We start from the raw sequence: 16,076 nt of genomic DNA, 5'->3' as shown, positions 1-16,076 counted from the left end.
AGGTCTGAGGTTCCCACCTGCTTTAAAAGGGCATCAATTATACCAGTGCCCAAGAAGAGTAAGGTGACGTGCCTCAATGAATATCGACCAGTGGCACTAACGCCTGTTGTGATGAAGTGCTTTGAGAGGTTGATCATGGCGCAAATCAACTCCTACCTCGACAAAAACCTGGACCCACTGCAGTTCGCTTACCGCCAATACAGATCAACAGTGGATGCGATCTCGCTGGCCCTCCACTCCGCTCTGGACCACTTGGACAACAAAAACTCATATGTCAGGCTGTTATTCATTGATTACAGCTCGGCATTTAATACAATCATCCCCTCCAAGCTGATTACCAAACTCGCAGAACTGGGTCTCTGCGCATCCCTCTGCAATTGGATCCTCGACTTCCTCATTCACAGACCACAGTCTGTTCGTATTGGTGTAAATGCGTCAGCCTCGATAACAATCAGCACGGGAGCACTTCAAGGCTGCATGCTCAGCCCCCTGCTGTACTCACTCTATACTCATGACTGTGTAGCCGGTCATAGTGCGAACTCCATTAAGTTCGCTGATGACACCACTGTAGTGGGATGTATCACTGATGGGGATGAGTCAGAGTATAGAAGAGGGACCGAATGACTGTCCATATGGTGCCAGCACAATAACCTGGTCCTCAACACCAGCAAAACCAAGGAACTGATTTTGGAAGGAGTAGGATGGGGACCCACAGTCCCGTTTTTATCAACAGGTCAATGGTGGAAAGGGTCAAGAGCTTCAAATTCCTGGGCGTGCACATCTCTGAAGATCTTTCCTGGTCCGAGAACTCTGATGCAATTATTAAGAAAGCACATCAGTGCCTCTACTTCCTGAGAAGATTACAGAGAGTCGGATTGTCAAGGAGGACATAGAAACATAGAAATTAGGTGCAGGAGTAGGCCATTCGGCCCTTCGAGCCTGCACCGCCATTCAATATGATCATGGCTGATCATCCAACTCAGTATCCCGTACCTGCCTTCTCTCCATACCCTCTGATCCCCTTAGCCACAAGGGCCACATCTAACTCCCTCTTAAATATAGCCAATGAACTGGCCTCGACTACCCTCTGTGGCAGAGAGTTCCAGAGATTCACCACTCTCTGTGTAAAAAAAGTTCTTCTCATCTCGGTTTTAAAGGATTTCCCCCTTATCTTTAAGCTGTGACCCCTTGTCCTGGACTTCCCCAACATCGGGAGCAATCTTCCTGCATCTAGCCTGTCCAACCCCTTAAGAATTTTGTAAGTTTCTATAAGATCCCCTCTCAATCTCCTAAATTCTAGAGAGTATAAACCAAGTCTATCCAGTCTTTCTTCATAAGACAGTCCTGACATCCCAGGAATCAGTCTGGTGAACCTTCTCTGCACTCCCTCTAGGGCAATAATGTCCTTCCTCAGATTTGGAGACCAAAACTGTACGCAATACTCCAGGTGTGGTCTCACCAAGACCCTGTACAACTGCAGTAGAACCTCCCTGCTCCTATACTCAAATCCTTTTGCTATGAAAGCTAACATACCATTCGCTTTCTTCACTGCCTGCTGCACCTGCATGCCTACTTTCAATGACTGGTGTACCATGACACCCAGGTCTCGCTGCATCTCCCCTTTTCCTAGTCGGCCACCATTTAGATAATAGTCTGCTTTCCTGTTTTTGCCACCAAAATGGATAACATCACATTTATCCACATTATACTGCATCTGCCAAACATTTGCCCACTCACCCAGCCTATCCAAGTCACCTTGCAGTCTCCTAGCATCCTCCTCACAGCTAACACTGCCCCCCAGCTTAGTGTCATCCGCAAACTTGGAGATATTGCCTTCAATTCCCTCAATTCCCAAGGAGGACACTCTCTAACTTCTACAGGTGCACAGTAGAGAGCATGCTGACCGGTTGCATCGTGGCTTGGTTCGGCAACTTGAGCACCCTGGAGAGGAAAAGACTCCAAAAAGTAGTAAACACTGCCCAGTCCATCATCGGCTATGACCTCCCTTCCATCGAGGGGATCTATCGCAGTCGCTGCCTCAAAAAGCTGGCAGTATCATCAAGGACCCACACCATCATGGCCACACACTCATCTCCCCGCTGCCTTCAGGTAGAAGGTACAGGAGCCTGAAGACTGCAATGACCAGGTTCAGGAATAGCTACTTCCCCACAGCCATCAGGCTATTAAACTTGGCTCGGACAAAACTCTGAACATTAATAGCCCATTATCTGTTATTTGCACTTTATCAGTTTATTTATTCATGTGTGTATATATTTACATAATGGTATATGGACACACTGATCTGTTCTGTAGTCATGCCTACTATGTTCTGTTGTGCTGAAGCAAATAATTTCATTGTCCTATCAGGGACACATGACAATAAACTCTCTTGAATCTTAAGCTAAAGATGGCTGCAATACAGGCCTGGCAGAGCATCACCAGAGATGACACCCAGCAACTGGTGATGTCCATGAATCGCAGACTTCAAGCAGTCATTGCATGCAAAGGATATGCAACAAAATACTAAACATGACTACTTTCATTCACATGACATTGCTATGTCCCAAACATTATGGTGCCCTGAAATGGGGAGGGGGACTATGTATAAACATTTCTGTAATTTCTACATGGTGAAACCAAAATGTATAAAAATTGCCTTTATTAAAATCTGACAACGTGCATTTAACCACATGCGACTTTTTCTATTACAAATCTCAAATTGTAGAGTACAGAGGCAAATAAATAAATGATGGGTCTTTGTTTCAAACATTATGGAGGGCACTGTATAAATCGCTATGCCCTAAAATTGAGTAATTGCAGGATCAGCTAAAAAAACTTTTTCATGAGCAATTCAGTGAACCCTTTCCATATCAATTCTAACATATTTTCCTTATCGAATTACTACTTCAATCCTTGGAAAGTTTTAAATATTGTCTAACCCAATGGTACATGCTGTTCAACATTTATTTTGGATATTAAAATATTTTGCAATGCTCACTGAGTTGTCAAATGAAAATTAGCAGGTCCACTTTATTTGCCATAATCAAAGTGTGCTGAAAATGAAACATCTGTAGTAGAATAATTGAGGAAGAAATAGTGTGGATTATGTTGTTGAATGTGTTTAACTAAAGGCTGCAATTATTTATATTAAATCAGGCTTCAGCCAGAGAGGAAATACTTGAGAATGGAGGAAGTCTTTCTCACCATCATGGAGGTGAGTGTTTAATCTTGCCCATTTTCTGTTTTACTCAATCCTTTCAGACGTGTGCTATAATTGCATTTAATGGGGTTTTATTGTAACTTCCAGTTCTATGTGTGAACGCTTAGAATTTACTTTTTCACACAGCAGATTAATCAGAGATACCCTCTGCACAAAACTGAAGGTAATTGTAGTTACTTTAGGTGATCAGATCCAGAGCTCATACTTGGATGCATTACATAGCGTAACGCCCCCTCAGATATTTATAGCAATTACAAGCTTTTCAAAATCCGTCCCTTTCACAGTTTTTGATCCTTGGAATGGTGAGCCGAACCCCAGGGGCAATTCAAGAATTTTGGGCTGAATGTGTAGGTTTTTGGATTTAATAGAATCTGAGATACTGAAGAATATGTGACTGCTTTGTAGAGCAGTGGAATCAGAATCCAAAGCATATTGTAATCTAACCTAAGAGGATGAATAAAGCTTGATTGAGTGCATAGGTGGAAGATTTTCCTTGAATAGATGTGACGTGGGAGTTTGTGCAGATGAATAAAGTTATTGTCTAACATGTTTGTAGATCTTTGAAGTGCCAGAATGGTTTGACAGTGCATGTAGTGTATTTAAGTTTCAGCAAGGCTTTTGTAGATCTAAATATATTTAGACATTAATGCCTTTTTAATAATGTGTTGCTCAAACAAATAATTCACATGGCAGGAACGTGAAAAGGTGAGATATGGATATTAATGATGGATTTTATCAAATGCTTTTTGTCAGTGCATATAAATAATATCCATCCCTGGTCAAGAAAGAAAAATCAGTCGGGCTGATTAGGCATGCTATCCTTCACAAATACTCTGTAAACGGTGTAAAATAAAATCCTATTATTTTCTGAACATCATTCAGGTGTTATGAAATAATGTGGATATTGCAGATATTAATTCAAATGAGAACTACACAGGAAAACCCATTCTCATTTAAATTGCAAGCAGTAATCAGTTTGAAATTAAAAGGACAACGATATAAACACAGTACTGTCTGCAGAGCACAGGCTACCAGCCTAAAGCACGAGGCAGGTTGGTATAGTAAAATTTGTGGTCACCATACAGCCATACGAATAAAATAAAGAACACAGAACACGATAGTCTTTAACACAAACATCCCCACACAGCGGTATCAAAGTTTCCCACTGTGAGGGAAGGCACCAAAGTTCAGTCCTCCTCCTCTGTTGTCCTCTTGTCTGTTCACCCGTGGTCGGGGCCACCCAAGCCCTCCGTAGTCGCCGCTACGGGCGGCCCGATGTTCAGGCTCGCTGGCCGGGATGATGGAACTCCAACGTCGGAACGGGAGATCATCCTCAGCGGCTTGGACCTCCGAATCGGCCACTTCTTACCGGAGTCCACGGCTCCCGAAGTCCACAGGCCGAGCTTGGCGGAGATTCAACACTGGCGACCCCCGGCAAAGGATCCCAGGACTCTGTGATGTTGGTCAGCACCGCCCGTGCTTGGAAGCTCCGTAAACCATGGCTCCGTGATGTTGAAGCAGCAGGCCCAACACTCCGGAGCTTCAAACGGCGATCCAGGATCCTGCTCCGCGATGAATCCAGTGCTGCGCCCCCGCTGTAGCTCTGGTCCGGTCTCCGGCAGAAAGGTCTCGCCAATCCAGTTGGTAGGCCGCGAGAGGGGGGCGAGGACGCGACTCGGAGAATAGTCGCGTCCTCGCCAGGAAGTGACTGGGAAACGGATTCCCCCTTACCCTACCCCCCTCCCCCATATAGAAATATTAAAAAACATCCTACAGAACATACTTTTAACAAACTAAAAAAAAAAAAAAAAAGATAGAAAAACAAACAGACTGTAGGCAGAGGCTGCCATCATGCGGCGCCCCTCCTGGTCATTGGCATACATCAGACTCCATTCACGGACCCAAGCAGTCTTTCAAGTGCCGCAGAGGTTCACCTGCACCTCCTCCAACCTCATCTATTGCATCCGCTGCTCTAGATGTCAGCTGCTCTACATCGGTGAGACCAAGCGTAGGCTTGGCGATAACATCGCCCAACACCTCCGCTCGGTTCGCAATAACCAACCTGATCTCCCGGTGGTTCAGCATTTCAACTCCCCATTCCGAATCCGACCTTTCTGTCATCGGCCTCCTCCATGGCCAGAGTGAGGACCACCGTAAATTGGAGGAGCAGCACCTCATATTTCGCTTGGGCAGTTTGCACCCCAGTGTTATGAACATTGACTTCTCTAATTTCAGGTAGTCCTTACTTTCTCCTCCCCTTCTCAGCTCTCCCTCAGCCCACTGACTCCTCCTCTTCCTTTCCTCTTCCCGCTCCCCCCCCCCCCCCCCATCAGTCTGAAGAAGGGTTTTGCCCCAAAACATTGACCATTTCCTTCGCTCCATAGATGCTGCCCCACCCGCTGAGTTTCTCCAGCATTTTTGTCTACCTTTGATTTTCCAGCGTCTGCAGCAGGGCTCTCACTTAACTTTTTTTCTCTGTTGCCAGCTGGGCAACCTTGACAGCTTTTTAGGTTGCTAAATGACAGTTTAGGTGGTCATTTAAGACGGTTTGTATGACGCGTGCGATAATGTGTTCGGACGAAGTGCGTAGTTACTAGTCGGAATTATGCTCAATGAAGCATTCACATATGTTCAAGAAGGAACTGCAGATGCTGGAAAATCGAAAGTAGACAAAAGTGCTGGAGAAACTCAGCGGGTGCAGCAGCATCTATGGAGCGAAGGAATGGGCAACGTTTCAGGCCGAAACCCATCAGTCTGAAGAAGGGTTTCGGCCCGAAACGTTGCCTATTTCCTTCGCTCCATAGATGCTACTACATCTGCTGAGTTTCTCCAGCACTGTTGTCTACATTCACATATTATTTCTGCTTCAAATAACTCACAAACTAAACATATTCACCAATCAAGACATGATATATACCACAATGACATACAGCTAAATTATAATACAATATCTCAACTCTTTTAACACATTGTAATTAATGCAATTTCTATTAGTTCTTTCCACTTCCAAACAAAAATGTGGTTGGATTATTCAGTATATGATCAACCTGTGTCAATAAATCCTGGACCATGGTAACATCTATGCTTAACCATGCACACTACAGATTGATGCAAGCATGTTTTCTGTGAAAGACCGAAAATTATCATGTCATGGCCTTAGCATGGGTCGTTATTGCTATTGGTACAGAAACACTCTCGCTTCCCACATAATTTATCCACAACAAAATATACAGGGTGCAAGGAAATTTCTAAAGGTATTTTATGATAATAGCTGTTAAAACAGACTATACCCATCTGACAGGTTAAACATTACACTAACTGACAAGAGATGGCCAAAGTACATAACTGCAGCAAATGCTCTTTGGGTAATATGTTTAAAGGTGTCAAAACAAATAATAACATTGGGAATTAAAACACACTTGATTGCATTCCGTTATCTTACATAGTCAATGTTTGCTCTGAAGACCATGAAGCACAATAGGGTCAGGGAGGGGGGGGGGGGGTGTATGAATCAATGCAGGGTGGATAGATGGCAGGGGGGCGGGGCGGGGGGGTTGAGAAGGCAATCGGTGCGGAATGGATGGATTGAGGCAGGTGAATTAGTACGTGTTGGTTGGAGTATGTAAAATTGTGAGGGCAGAGCATGGGGGATGTCAGTGGTGTTGAATGGGGGGTTCAGTACGGGATGGATGGGGGAGGGGGGGGATCAGTACAGGATGAATGGATGGTCAGTACAGGATGAATGGGGTAGAGAAAAATGCTGGAGAAACCCAGCAGGTGAGGCAGCATCTATGGAGCGAAGGAAATAGGCAACGTTTCGGGTCGAGACCCTTCTTCAGACTGTTCCCCCCATTCTTCTTGAATGGGGGGGATCAGTCAGGATGAATGGGGTGGGGTGAGGGTCAGGACAGTGTGGATCGGAGGGTCTGTGCAGGATGAATGAGGGGATCAGTATAGGATGAATGGGGGAATCGGTATGAGATGCATGAGGGGATCAGTACAGGATGCATGAGGGGATCAGTAAAAGATGAATGGGGAAATCACTACAGGATGGATGGGGGGGATTGGTGCAGGGTAAATGGAGGGTGGGTCAGTACGGGATGAATGGGAGGATCAGTGCAGTATGAATGGGGGGGAGAAGTGCAGGATGGATGGGAAGGGGGGTCAGTACAGGATGGATGGGAAGGGGGGTCAGTACAGGATGAATTGGGGGACCAGTGTAGGATGGATGGGGGGGTGGCAGGAGAATCAATGTGAGGTGGGTAGGGTGATGAATAGATTGGGGGGGGGGGGATAGATGGGGAGGGGAGCACAGGGGATGTCAGTGAGGACTGAATAGAGGAGGGAATGGGGATCAGTGCTAGATGGAGAGGAGGGGTCCCAGGATAAGAGGGGTGGAGGGGGGCATACGAGAGAGAGAGAGGGGGGGGGTGGGGTGGGGGGGGAAGGAAGTCAGCGCTGTTCGGACAACATCGCCCCGCTGCCTTTGCCGTCCCTGTCCAACGCCAAAGTGCCGCCGCCAAAGGGGGTGACGGTTGGGACTCCTCGCCACCGCCTCCCCTCCTCTGCCAGCCAACAGCAAGGTGCGGGGCCGAGCGGTGCAGCTCAAAGATCCTATAGCTATGGAGCTAAAGCTATAGCTATAGGATCTTGGGTGCAGCTGCTTCAGACGGCGGAAGGAGACCCTCCCTCTCCCTCTATCAGGGCGATAGCGGCTGCTGCTTGCAAATCCACCAACGGCGCTTTCAAAATAACCCCTCTCGCACGCCGAGGCTGGGAGGAGAGATGGAGAGGGAGGCGTCCTTCCGCCGGGCGGGGTGCGGGAGGAGGCGGTGGAGCTGCTGTTGCTGCTGTTCGGGGCCCGTCATTCTCTCCGACCCTTCGTCACCACGCACCTAGTATCTTTGCCCCGCACAGCCGCCGTCACGTTCCTATACTCCAGAGATGCTGCCTGACCTGCGGAGTTGCTCCAGTTTTTTTGTGTCTATCGGTATAAACCAATATTTGATTGCCAAGCCGGGCAAAATGACTCGGTGTTTAGGTTGCCTGGTGGCACTTTGGGTGGTCAATGGCACCCGGGCAACCGCTAATTTCAAGCCCTGTGCAGTTCCTTCTTAAACTAATTTTGGGTACCTTGAGTTCTCTGATCAGAAGCTTTCAGCCCATCCATATGCATTATTGCTCCAGTAAGTGTTTGAACATTCAGAGCAATCTTGTCCATTACAATGCACTGCCATTGTGGAAATGAGCCATTTGTCAGATTAAATATTGAAGTAAATGATGTAAATGCAGCTGGTGAGATTGTATTGAATCATCTGCTGGAAGCTTGTGTATAAAAACAATGTATTTTCAGTTTGGAGAGATTCTACTGAGAGCTTCCAAGAAAATGCCTGCTTGTTGTGATGAATAAAGACTTTTATATCCACCGACTTCAGGTCTCCAGTGACTCACTTCACAGTCACAACGTCCTTAATTATAGACTCCATAAAGATTTCCTGACATTGCATGTTAGGCTAACCAGTGTGTAATTCCCTGGTTTGCTGCCCCTCACATTTCTGTGTAACGTGGGTAGATTTTACAATTTCATGGTGGCGTTATTAAATCGCCAACTTTGGAAGGTTAAGACATCTTCAATATTATGAAACTACTGTTTTTAAAATGCTTGGATTTCTCCTGAAGGGATTTCTCGTCCATTATGAGAAACAGGCCGTCGAGCCTGCTCCGCCATTCAAGAATATGGCAGCTGACCCGATTGTAACCTCTGCTGTGCACTCATACCATCCTCAGTAGTTAGTTTAGAGATACAGCATGGAAACAGGCCCTTGGGCCCACTGTGTCCACACCAACCAGCAATCCCCACACATTAACACTACCCTATACACACTAGGGACAATTGACATTTATACCAAGCCAATTAACCTACAAACCTGTACGCCTTTGGAATATGGGAGGAAACCAAAGAACTCTGAGAAAACCCACATGGTCCCGGGAGAGCGTACAAACTGTACGGACAGCACCTGTAGTCAGGATTGAACCCGGGTCTCCGGCATTGCAAGTGATGCGAGGCAGCAATCTACCGCTGTGCCACCATGCTGCCCGTTCAGTAATCGTTCACCCCTTGGTTATCTAGTATTTACCTCCTCCTTACACGAAATGCACAGACAGGGCTTTCACCACCCATTTTAAGAAGAAAGCTACAAAGACTCGTGGCATCGGAGCAAAAGTATGCCTCTTCTAATGGTTCAATGGTTTCTTTATTTTGTGTACCAAGGTAGAGTGAAATGCCTTTTTTTGCATTCAGATCAGCAAGACTATCACCATATATAAGCACAATCCCCCAGTTGTACAGAATGTACAGAACAGCATCCTGAGTCTATATGCAAGAGTTACCATTTTGGCATCATTTTACAGTTCCAGTTGCAGCTGACCACAAAGGCCCATTGCAACCTTTGCCTCCATTCCAGTTGTCCTGGGAACTGTCATCCCTCTCCTTGCTCAGTCGCCTTCAGCCGCTGTTCCCTGGCAGGAGGGTGGTGGGGTGGGCAGGCTCTGCTGACTCATGGTTGACTATCAACAGGGAATATCTTTCTGCCCCCGATCCTCGCAATTGCTCCCAGTCCCAAATCTGGAATTTTCCATCCCACCTTCCCTCCACCAAGTCCCCAATCCCTGGACTCCCTCATCACAGGTGTATAATCTCCTCTGCTCCATATCCCAGGGATTAGGCATGGACATGTTGGTCGCATGGGCGAGTTGGGCTGAGGGGCCAATTTCCATGCTGCATGACACTCTGACTTGAGCGGTGCAGAGAGGTATAGGATAGTGGAAGAAAAAATAACAGATGCTATTACCAGCATTCACAAGGATAAGATCTGGACGGGATGAGATAGTGGATGGGACGTGGAGATTCCAGTGGCGCCGTGGTAGAGTTGCTGCCTTAAAACGCTTCACAAGTTGGGGCTGTCGGGGGCCCTGGTGGTGGGTGGGCGTCTCCCTCAGCTGTCCTTGGGGGCGCAGAGGTTCTTCTTACTGGGTCTTTTGTCCAGTGTTTGCCGCCGTCACCCTCCATTCTCCTCTCCGATTCCTGGTCTTCATGGAAGAGAAGGGGCCGGGCTCAGTTGCTTCCGTCTCCGGGCGGGTTCCTGGTTCCGCAGCGGGTGAGGAAGGAGTCAGCATTTGTTGACGGCATTTTGCCCCCAAAATTAAATTTGACGCAAATTAATTCTAATTGTTCCTTATCGTCATTATGTCCATATAAATAAAGCTAATTTGGGTCTCTGGTCCTCTTCTATCTTTCTGTGCCAGTTTTATTTCATGTCGTATTTTAAGTTTTTGGTTTAATTTATATTTTTGTTCTTTTCATATCATATCTTATCTTATAACTATTAAAACTCTTTGTTTGTTTGTTTGTTTGCATTCATTTCCTGTCAGTGATATCTCCTCCGGAACCCGACGCGGTAATGGAGAATTTTTTACATATTCCGGTAGATTTTCCTCGTGAATTGAAAAAAAACTCCTCATTTGAAAATGTGGTTAATTATTTCCCCATTTTATTAAAATTCATCACCAAATCTGACAATTTATTCAAATCAAACTGCTGCTGACATCACAATGCCTTTGCTCGTGCCCCCCCCCCCCCCCCGCATCTGTGTTGAAGCACGTGATCAAGTTGTCCAGTGCTTCAACAACATGGCGGCCGTTGCGCCCAGCTCCGCCCACAACCCACCCCACAACCCGGGTATTAAACATGACTTTACAGGCATTAAACCAGAGCGAGGCCCAGAGCGGGCAGCGCGAGGCCGTGGTCTTGGTCTGGGCCAGGCCGGATCCTGAGCCAGCGGCAGCCGCCGCTGCCTCACAGCTGGAAGCACGGCCTCGGCTGCTGTCAGTGTCCGCGCCACCCGCTGTCACTGCGTCGGGCACCGGCTGCTCCAACTCCCACTTTATGGTAGCGATGCAGCAAGCATCCATCAGTTCTCCTGTCGGAGAGGGGGGAGGAGAAGGGGGGGGGGGGATGGAGAGGGCCACTCTTCCCCCTTCCCTGCTCTCTCCCCTTCCTCTCTCTCCCCCTCCCCCCCGCCCACTGGATTGAACCGAACATCACCCGAATGATGACGTAGCTCACCTGAGAACCCGAGTGCGTCCGTCCCTAGCGCCCCGTCCACAACCCAGAAGCCCCCGCCCCTCCCTCTCTCCCCGCCTCCTCTCTCCCCGCCTCCTCTCTCCCCGCCTCCTCTCTCTCTTCCCCTCTCTCTCTTCCCCTCGCCCCCTCCCCCTCGCCCCCCACCCCTTCCCCCTCGCCCCCCTCCCCCTCTCTCGCTCCCCCTCCCCCTCTCTCGTTCCCCCTCCCCCTCCTCTCTCACTCCTCCTCCCCCTCCCCCTCGCTCCCCAGCCCCTCCTCCCCCTCTCCCCCTCCCCCTCCTCTCTCACCCCCGCTCCCCCTCCCCCTCCTCTCCCCCTCCCCCTCCCCCTCCTCTCTCGCTCCCCCTCCCCCCTCCTCTCTCGCTCCTCCTCCCCCTCCCCCTCGCTCCCCATCCCCCTCTCCCCCTCCCCCTCCTCTCTCACTCCCCCTCCCCCTCCATCCCCCTCCCCCTCCCCCCCTCCCTCCCCCTCCCCTCTGGCTCCCCCTCGCTCCCCCTCCCCCTCTCTCCCGCTCCCCCTCCTCTCCCGCTCCCTCTCTCGCTCCCCCTCCTCTCTCGCTCCCCCTCCTCTCTCTGTCGCCCCCTCCCCTCTCTGTCGCCCCCTCCCCTCTCTCCCCCCTCTCCACCTCTTCCCCGCTCTCCCCTTCCCCCTCTCTCTCCCTCTCCCCCGCTCTCCCCTTCCCCCTCTCTCTCCCCCCCCCCCCTCTCCCTCTCCCGTTGTGCCTTAAGAATGTTGTTTTCATGTCTTTTAATCAGTTGACGGAAAAATTCAACATTGATATTTGGGATGAAACTGTTTTGCTACTTGCAGATGATTGGAAACAGATGCAAGAAATTGTTATCTTACAGATGGTACTGAATTTGGGGAGATGGTATTTGAGTCATGGGGCAGACTAAATGATATGGGTTGACTGCAAAGTTGGGCTAATGAATGGTAATTTACATTTAATTAGGGCCATCAATGTTTTTCTGGAACTGGGAAGTCTTTTGAGTTTAAACTCGATAGCTGAATACTCTCAAAAATGACTTAACAGTCTAGGGATATTGGCAGATGGCTACTGAATCCAACCGTGCAAGACGGGAAGCTAATTAGTTCCTAGGGTATACAGCCTGCAGGAATCGGCACCAATCAGTGATATGTTGATACCATGTCTAAAATGTTGATTGCTTATTAGAGTGATGATGCTCAGCAGCAAGACTTGGCAGTTTAAGACATTTGAGTACTTGCACATTTAAGGATAAGTTTATTTATTCTGTTGAATTGAAAGGAATGTACTTTAATTATTAAATATGATCAGCAAGTTAAATCAGTTTGGTGATTGTATTAGACAAATAAAAACGGCTGGAGGAACTCAGTGGGCCAAGCAGCGACTGGAGGGAAGTTTCAGGTCAGAACCCTTCTTCAGAATATTAACATTCTTGGATTCAGTGATGAAAAGCAATTGAAAGTTGGAGAGTGATTAGGGAAATTGTGTGTGGTGCTGCAGAAATTACGACCTAAATTACCAAAAGGACTTCCAGACATAACGGAGTTTAACAACATTGCCAAACCTGGGGAAACAAGCCGTTTGAAAGGAATATAATTCTGAGGTAGAGTGTATGAACAGGGCAGGCTGAACTCATTATCAGTAATGAACTGAGGTAGTGTGGCTGCTATGTAGGCCAGCAAGAACAGAGATTGAGGACAAAGTGTATATTGGGTGTGGAGACCAGAACACCCCGTGGGAAGACCTCAAAGAGTGATGTTATACTGGCTAAGTCCAGAGGTGACCATGAAATTTAACTGCTGGAGGGTTGAAATATGTATGGAGGTGGATTATATGGCAGAGCTGACAGTACATAGTTTTCGGAACATTAATTAAAATACCGTGGTGGAAGGCACACAATGCTTTATCAAATCTGGATGAACAGGTTCAGCCTGTCCTCAAGGGACTGGAGCAAGTGGTAAGTTGAAGTTTGTAGGTCTAACCTCGAGGTAAGGAGCAGGTCCATCAATGGGAATGGTCATCAAGTTCAGGACCTGGACACTTCGGGGCATGTGCCCGTGTCCCAGCTCCGCTGGCATTTATATTAGCCGTGTGTCTACATCTATTCTACTCTTATCTTTCAGACTTCGATATTGACCTGCTGCCAGTTTCTTGCCAGCCTATATTGTATAGAAACGATTAATTATTGCTTTGAAACAATGAATGGTGGTGCAGCATTTTCCAACGTTTTGTTCCTTCTGTATTAAAATATATATAGATAATTAGACTATGCCATAGAGTATTCATGAAACAAAATAGTTGCTAAAATTGAGGGATTGTTCTGAGACTGTAGTATGATAAGTATTAATTATTCAATGGTTGACCCCCTGAGCTTTTGTTTAGAAGATGCACTGTTTGGATATTTTATTGATTGGTTTTGTGTACTGACCTTGAGGCCTTGCTCTCTTATTCCCACAGAGAGTTTAATGTCATCGAAAAATATGGATCATCTCTTCTGTGATTTCAAGCCTAATTGTGATTAATAGTTAGCTGGGAAGGGGCTGACGAGTTTGTCTGCTTGCAGTTTCTTTGCGATAAATAGTGTTTTTGTTTTGATGTGGCTGGAAGGAAAGCTGAAGTAATGCAATCATCTTCTCAAAGGAATTTGGACAGGTATATGGATAGGAAAGATTTAGAGGGATATATCTGTCAAACACAGATAAGTGGGACTAGTGTAGATGGGGCATCTTGGTCGGCATGGGCAAATTAGGACAAAGGGCCTGTTTCCATTAATTTGACGAAATTAATTTATACACAGAATTGGTCTGAAATTGCTGTGTGGCAACAAACATGGCTGCCATTTTGTACATAGCTTGTTTTGCCAAACTGCAAAGATACGAGTGTATTTGTTCATTAATGCTGGCACTCTCTGCCTTTCAATAACATTATAGGATCGTTGACGTACCCTTGAACTTGCAGGTGGAGTTTTGATTTATGTTATGTCACTGCATTGATAGCATCTTCAGCAGTGCTGGATTTCTTAGTCTTTTGTAAATTTACATTGTGCCAAAGCAGAGATGGTATCTGTTGTCATTTACTGAGATTGACTATTATTTTTAATTGCTAAATGTTGGTTGGAATTGATCTGTAAATATTTAATTTAAACAGCATTCATATTGAAATATTTAAAATTAAATTCAGTTGGGAGTAGATTGTGGAATGTTTTGTATACAGTAGGTGTTCTATCAGAATCACAGTCGTATAATAGAAGCAGGTAAACAGCCATATCGGTGACAAATGTAGGCCAGGCTAGGCAAGGATGGTAGATTTCTATCTCTGAAGGATATTTATTGAACTTGATCGTTTTTTATGGTGGCCTGGTAGTTTGTCGGTCAAGACGAATCATAGTGGTAGAGATATTCAGCATGAAAACAAGCCCTTTGGCCCAACTTGTCCGTGCTAACCAAGTTGCCCCACTGAACTAGTCCTACATGCTTATCCTTGGCTCCCCTCTGTCCAAATATTTTCTAAATACGTCCCTGTCCAATTTGTATAGAGTAATTGTACTTTCCCCTGCTACTTCCCATGTAGCTTATTTCATATCTGCGCCATCACCCGTGGAAAAGCTTGTCCTTTGGGGTCCCTTTTAAATCTTTTCTGTCTCACAAACCTCTGGCCTCCAGTGTAGACTCTTCTACCCTGGGGAAAACACTGTGACTATTCACCTTATCTTTTGGCTCATGTAGACTCGATAATAATGAGTAGTATTCATAAAATTTGTGCCGAACCAGGCCTGTTAAGTTGAAATTTATTCTTGTTACATACTGTGGAGCCATCAGTTTGACTATTATTCAACCACTTAGCATATCTTCTATTACCACTAATTTTTTTAGCAGGCTGAAAACTTGTTTCTATTATTTTTTAAATGTGATGAAAATTGAATATGGCTTTGTCTTTCAAAGATGATGTATTAAACAAATTTTAAGCAAGACCATAAATAGCAACCATGTGATCTACAGGTTCTCGGCTCACTAGTCAAATTAATATTTGATTTGCTGTGATAAAAATATAAACGGAGGAAATATGATAAGATGGATGTGCAAATTAATGTTTTGACAAAGCTAATGATGCACTCCAAGTCCCTTCTGCTTTTAGAGATGTGCATGGCTTCATTTCGTATGCAGGGATGTTTTTTTTCTAGCTGATCAAACGTCAGTGCAATTCCATGTGGGGTTAGTTATGCTGGAGGTGCGCACTCAAGTACACACGTTAGTTTTTAACACCCTCTAATATCAACAACGTTCCATCCAGTCAACTACTGATCAGGTTTTTTTCCTAGAAGTTTATGTTTGTAAATACAAATTTTATATTTGGTATTCGTACAAGCTATTGAAAATTATTTTGGATTCTTCCTTTCTCAGCACGGTTTGGACCTGCTTTGTGGACAGATTTATGTTGTGAAGCTTTAAGGTGACTTTCTGAGCTGGACCTTTGATTTGTGCTGCATGAATTAATATACATAAAATAGTTTGACTGATTTTAGAGATGCTGTATAGGAACTGACCCTTTGGCCCACCATGTCTACACTGACCATCGATCACCATTCACACTAGTTCTATGTTATCTTACTTTCTCATCCACTCCCCACACACTAAGGCAATTTTACAGATGTCAATGAACCTAAAACAAAGTGAGTGTCGGTTCTTTCAGTATTTATTCCAAAATAACCGTTCCTCAATTGTACAGATT

At 46.1% G+C, this 16,076-nt stretch overlaps 1 protein-coding gene across 1 annotated transcript in view; it reads left to right on the top strand.

The window, feature by feature from the left end:
- agps (alkylglycerone phosphate synthase) overlaps nucleotides 1-16,076 on the top strand; it is a 113,183-nt gene that overhangs the window by 94,573 nt on the left and 2,534 nt on the right. Inside the window, exon 19 of the mRNA XM_033023868.1 lies at nucleotides 3,157-3,214. Within this exon, the coding sequence (XP_032879759.1) occupies nucleotides 3,157-3,214 (58 nt within the window). The remainder of the gene's footprint in view (nucleotides 1-3,156; nucleotides 3,215-16,076) is intronic.

This window comes from Amblyraja radiata, chromosome 7 (genome assembly GCF_010909765.2).
Source record: "Amblyraja radiata isolate CabotCenter1 chromosome 7, sAmbRad1.1.pri, whole genome shotgun sequence".
NCBI classification, from domain to species: domain Eukaryota; kingdom Metazoa; phylum Chordata; class Chondrichthyes; order Rajiformes; family Rajidae; genus Amblyraja; species Amblyraja radiata.
The sequence above is the reverse complement of the archived record's forward strand: the minus strand, read 5'-3'. Positions and strand labels throughout refer to the sequence as shown.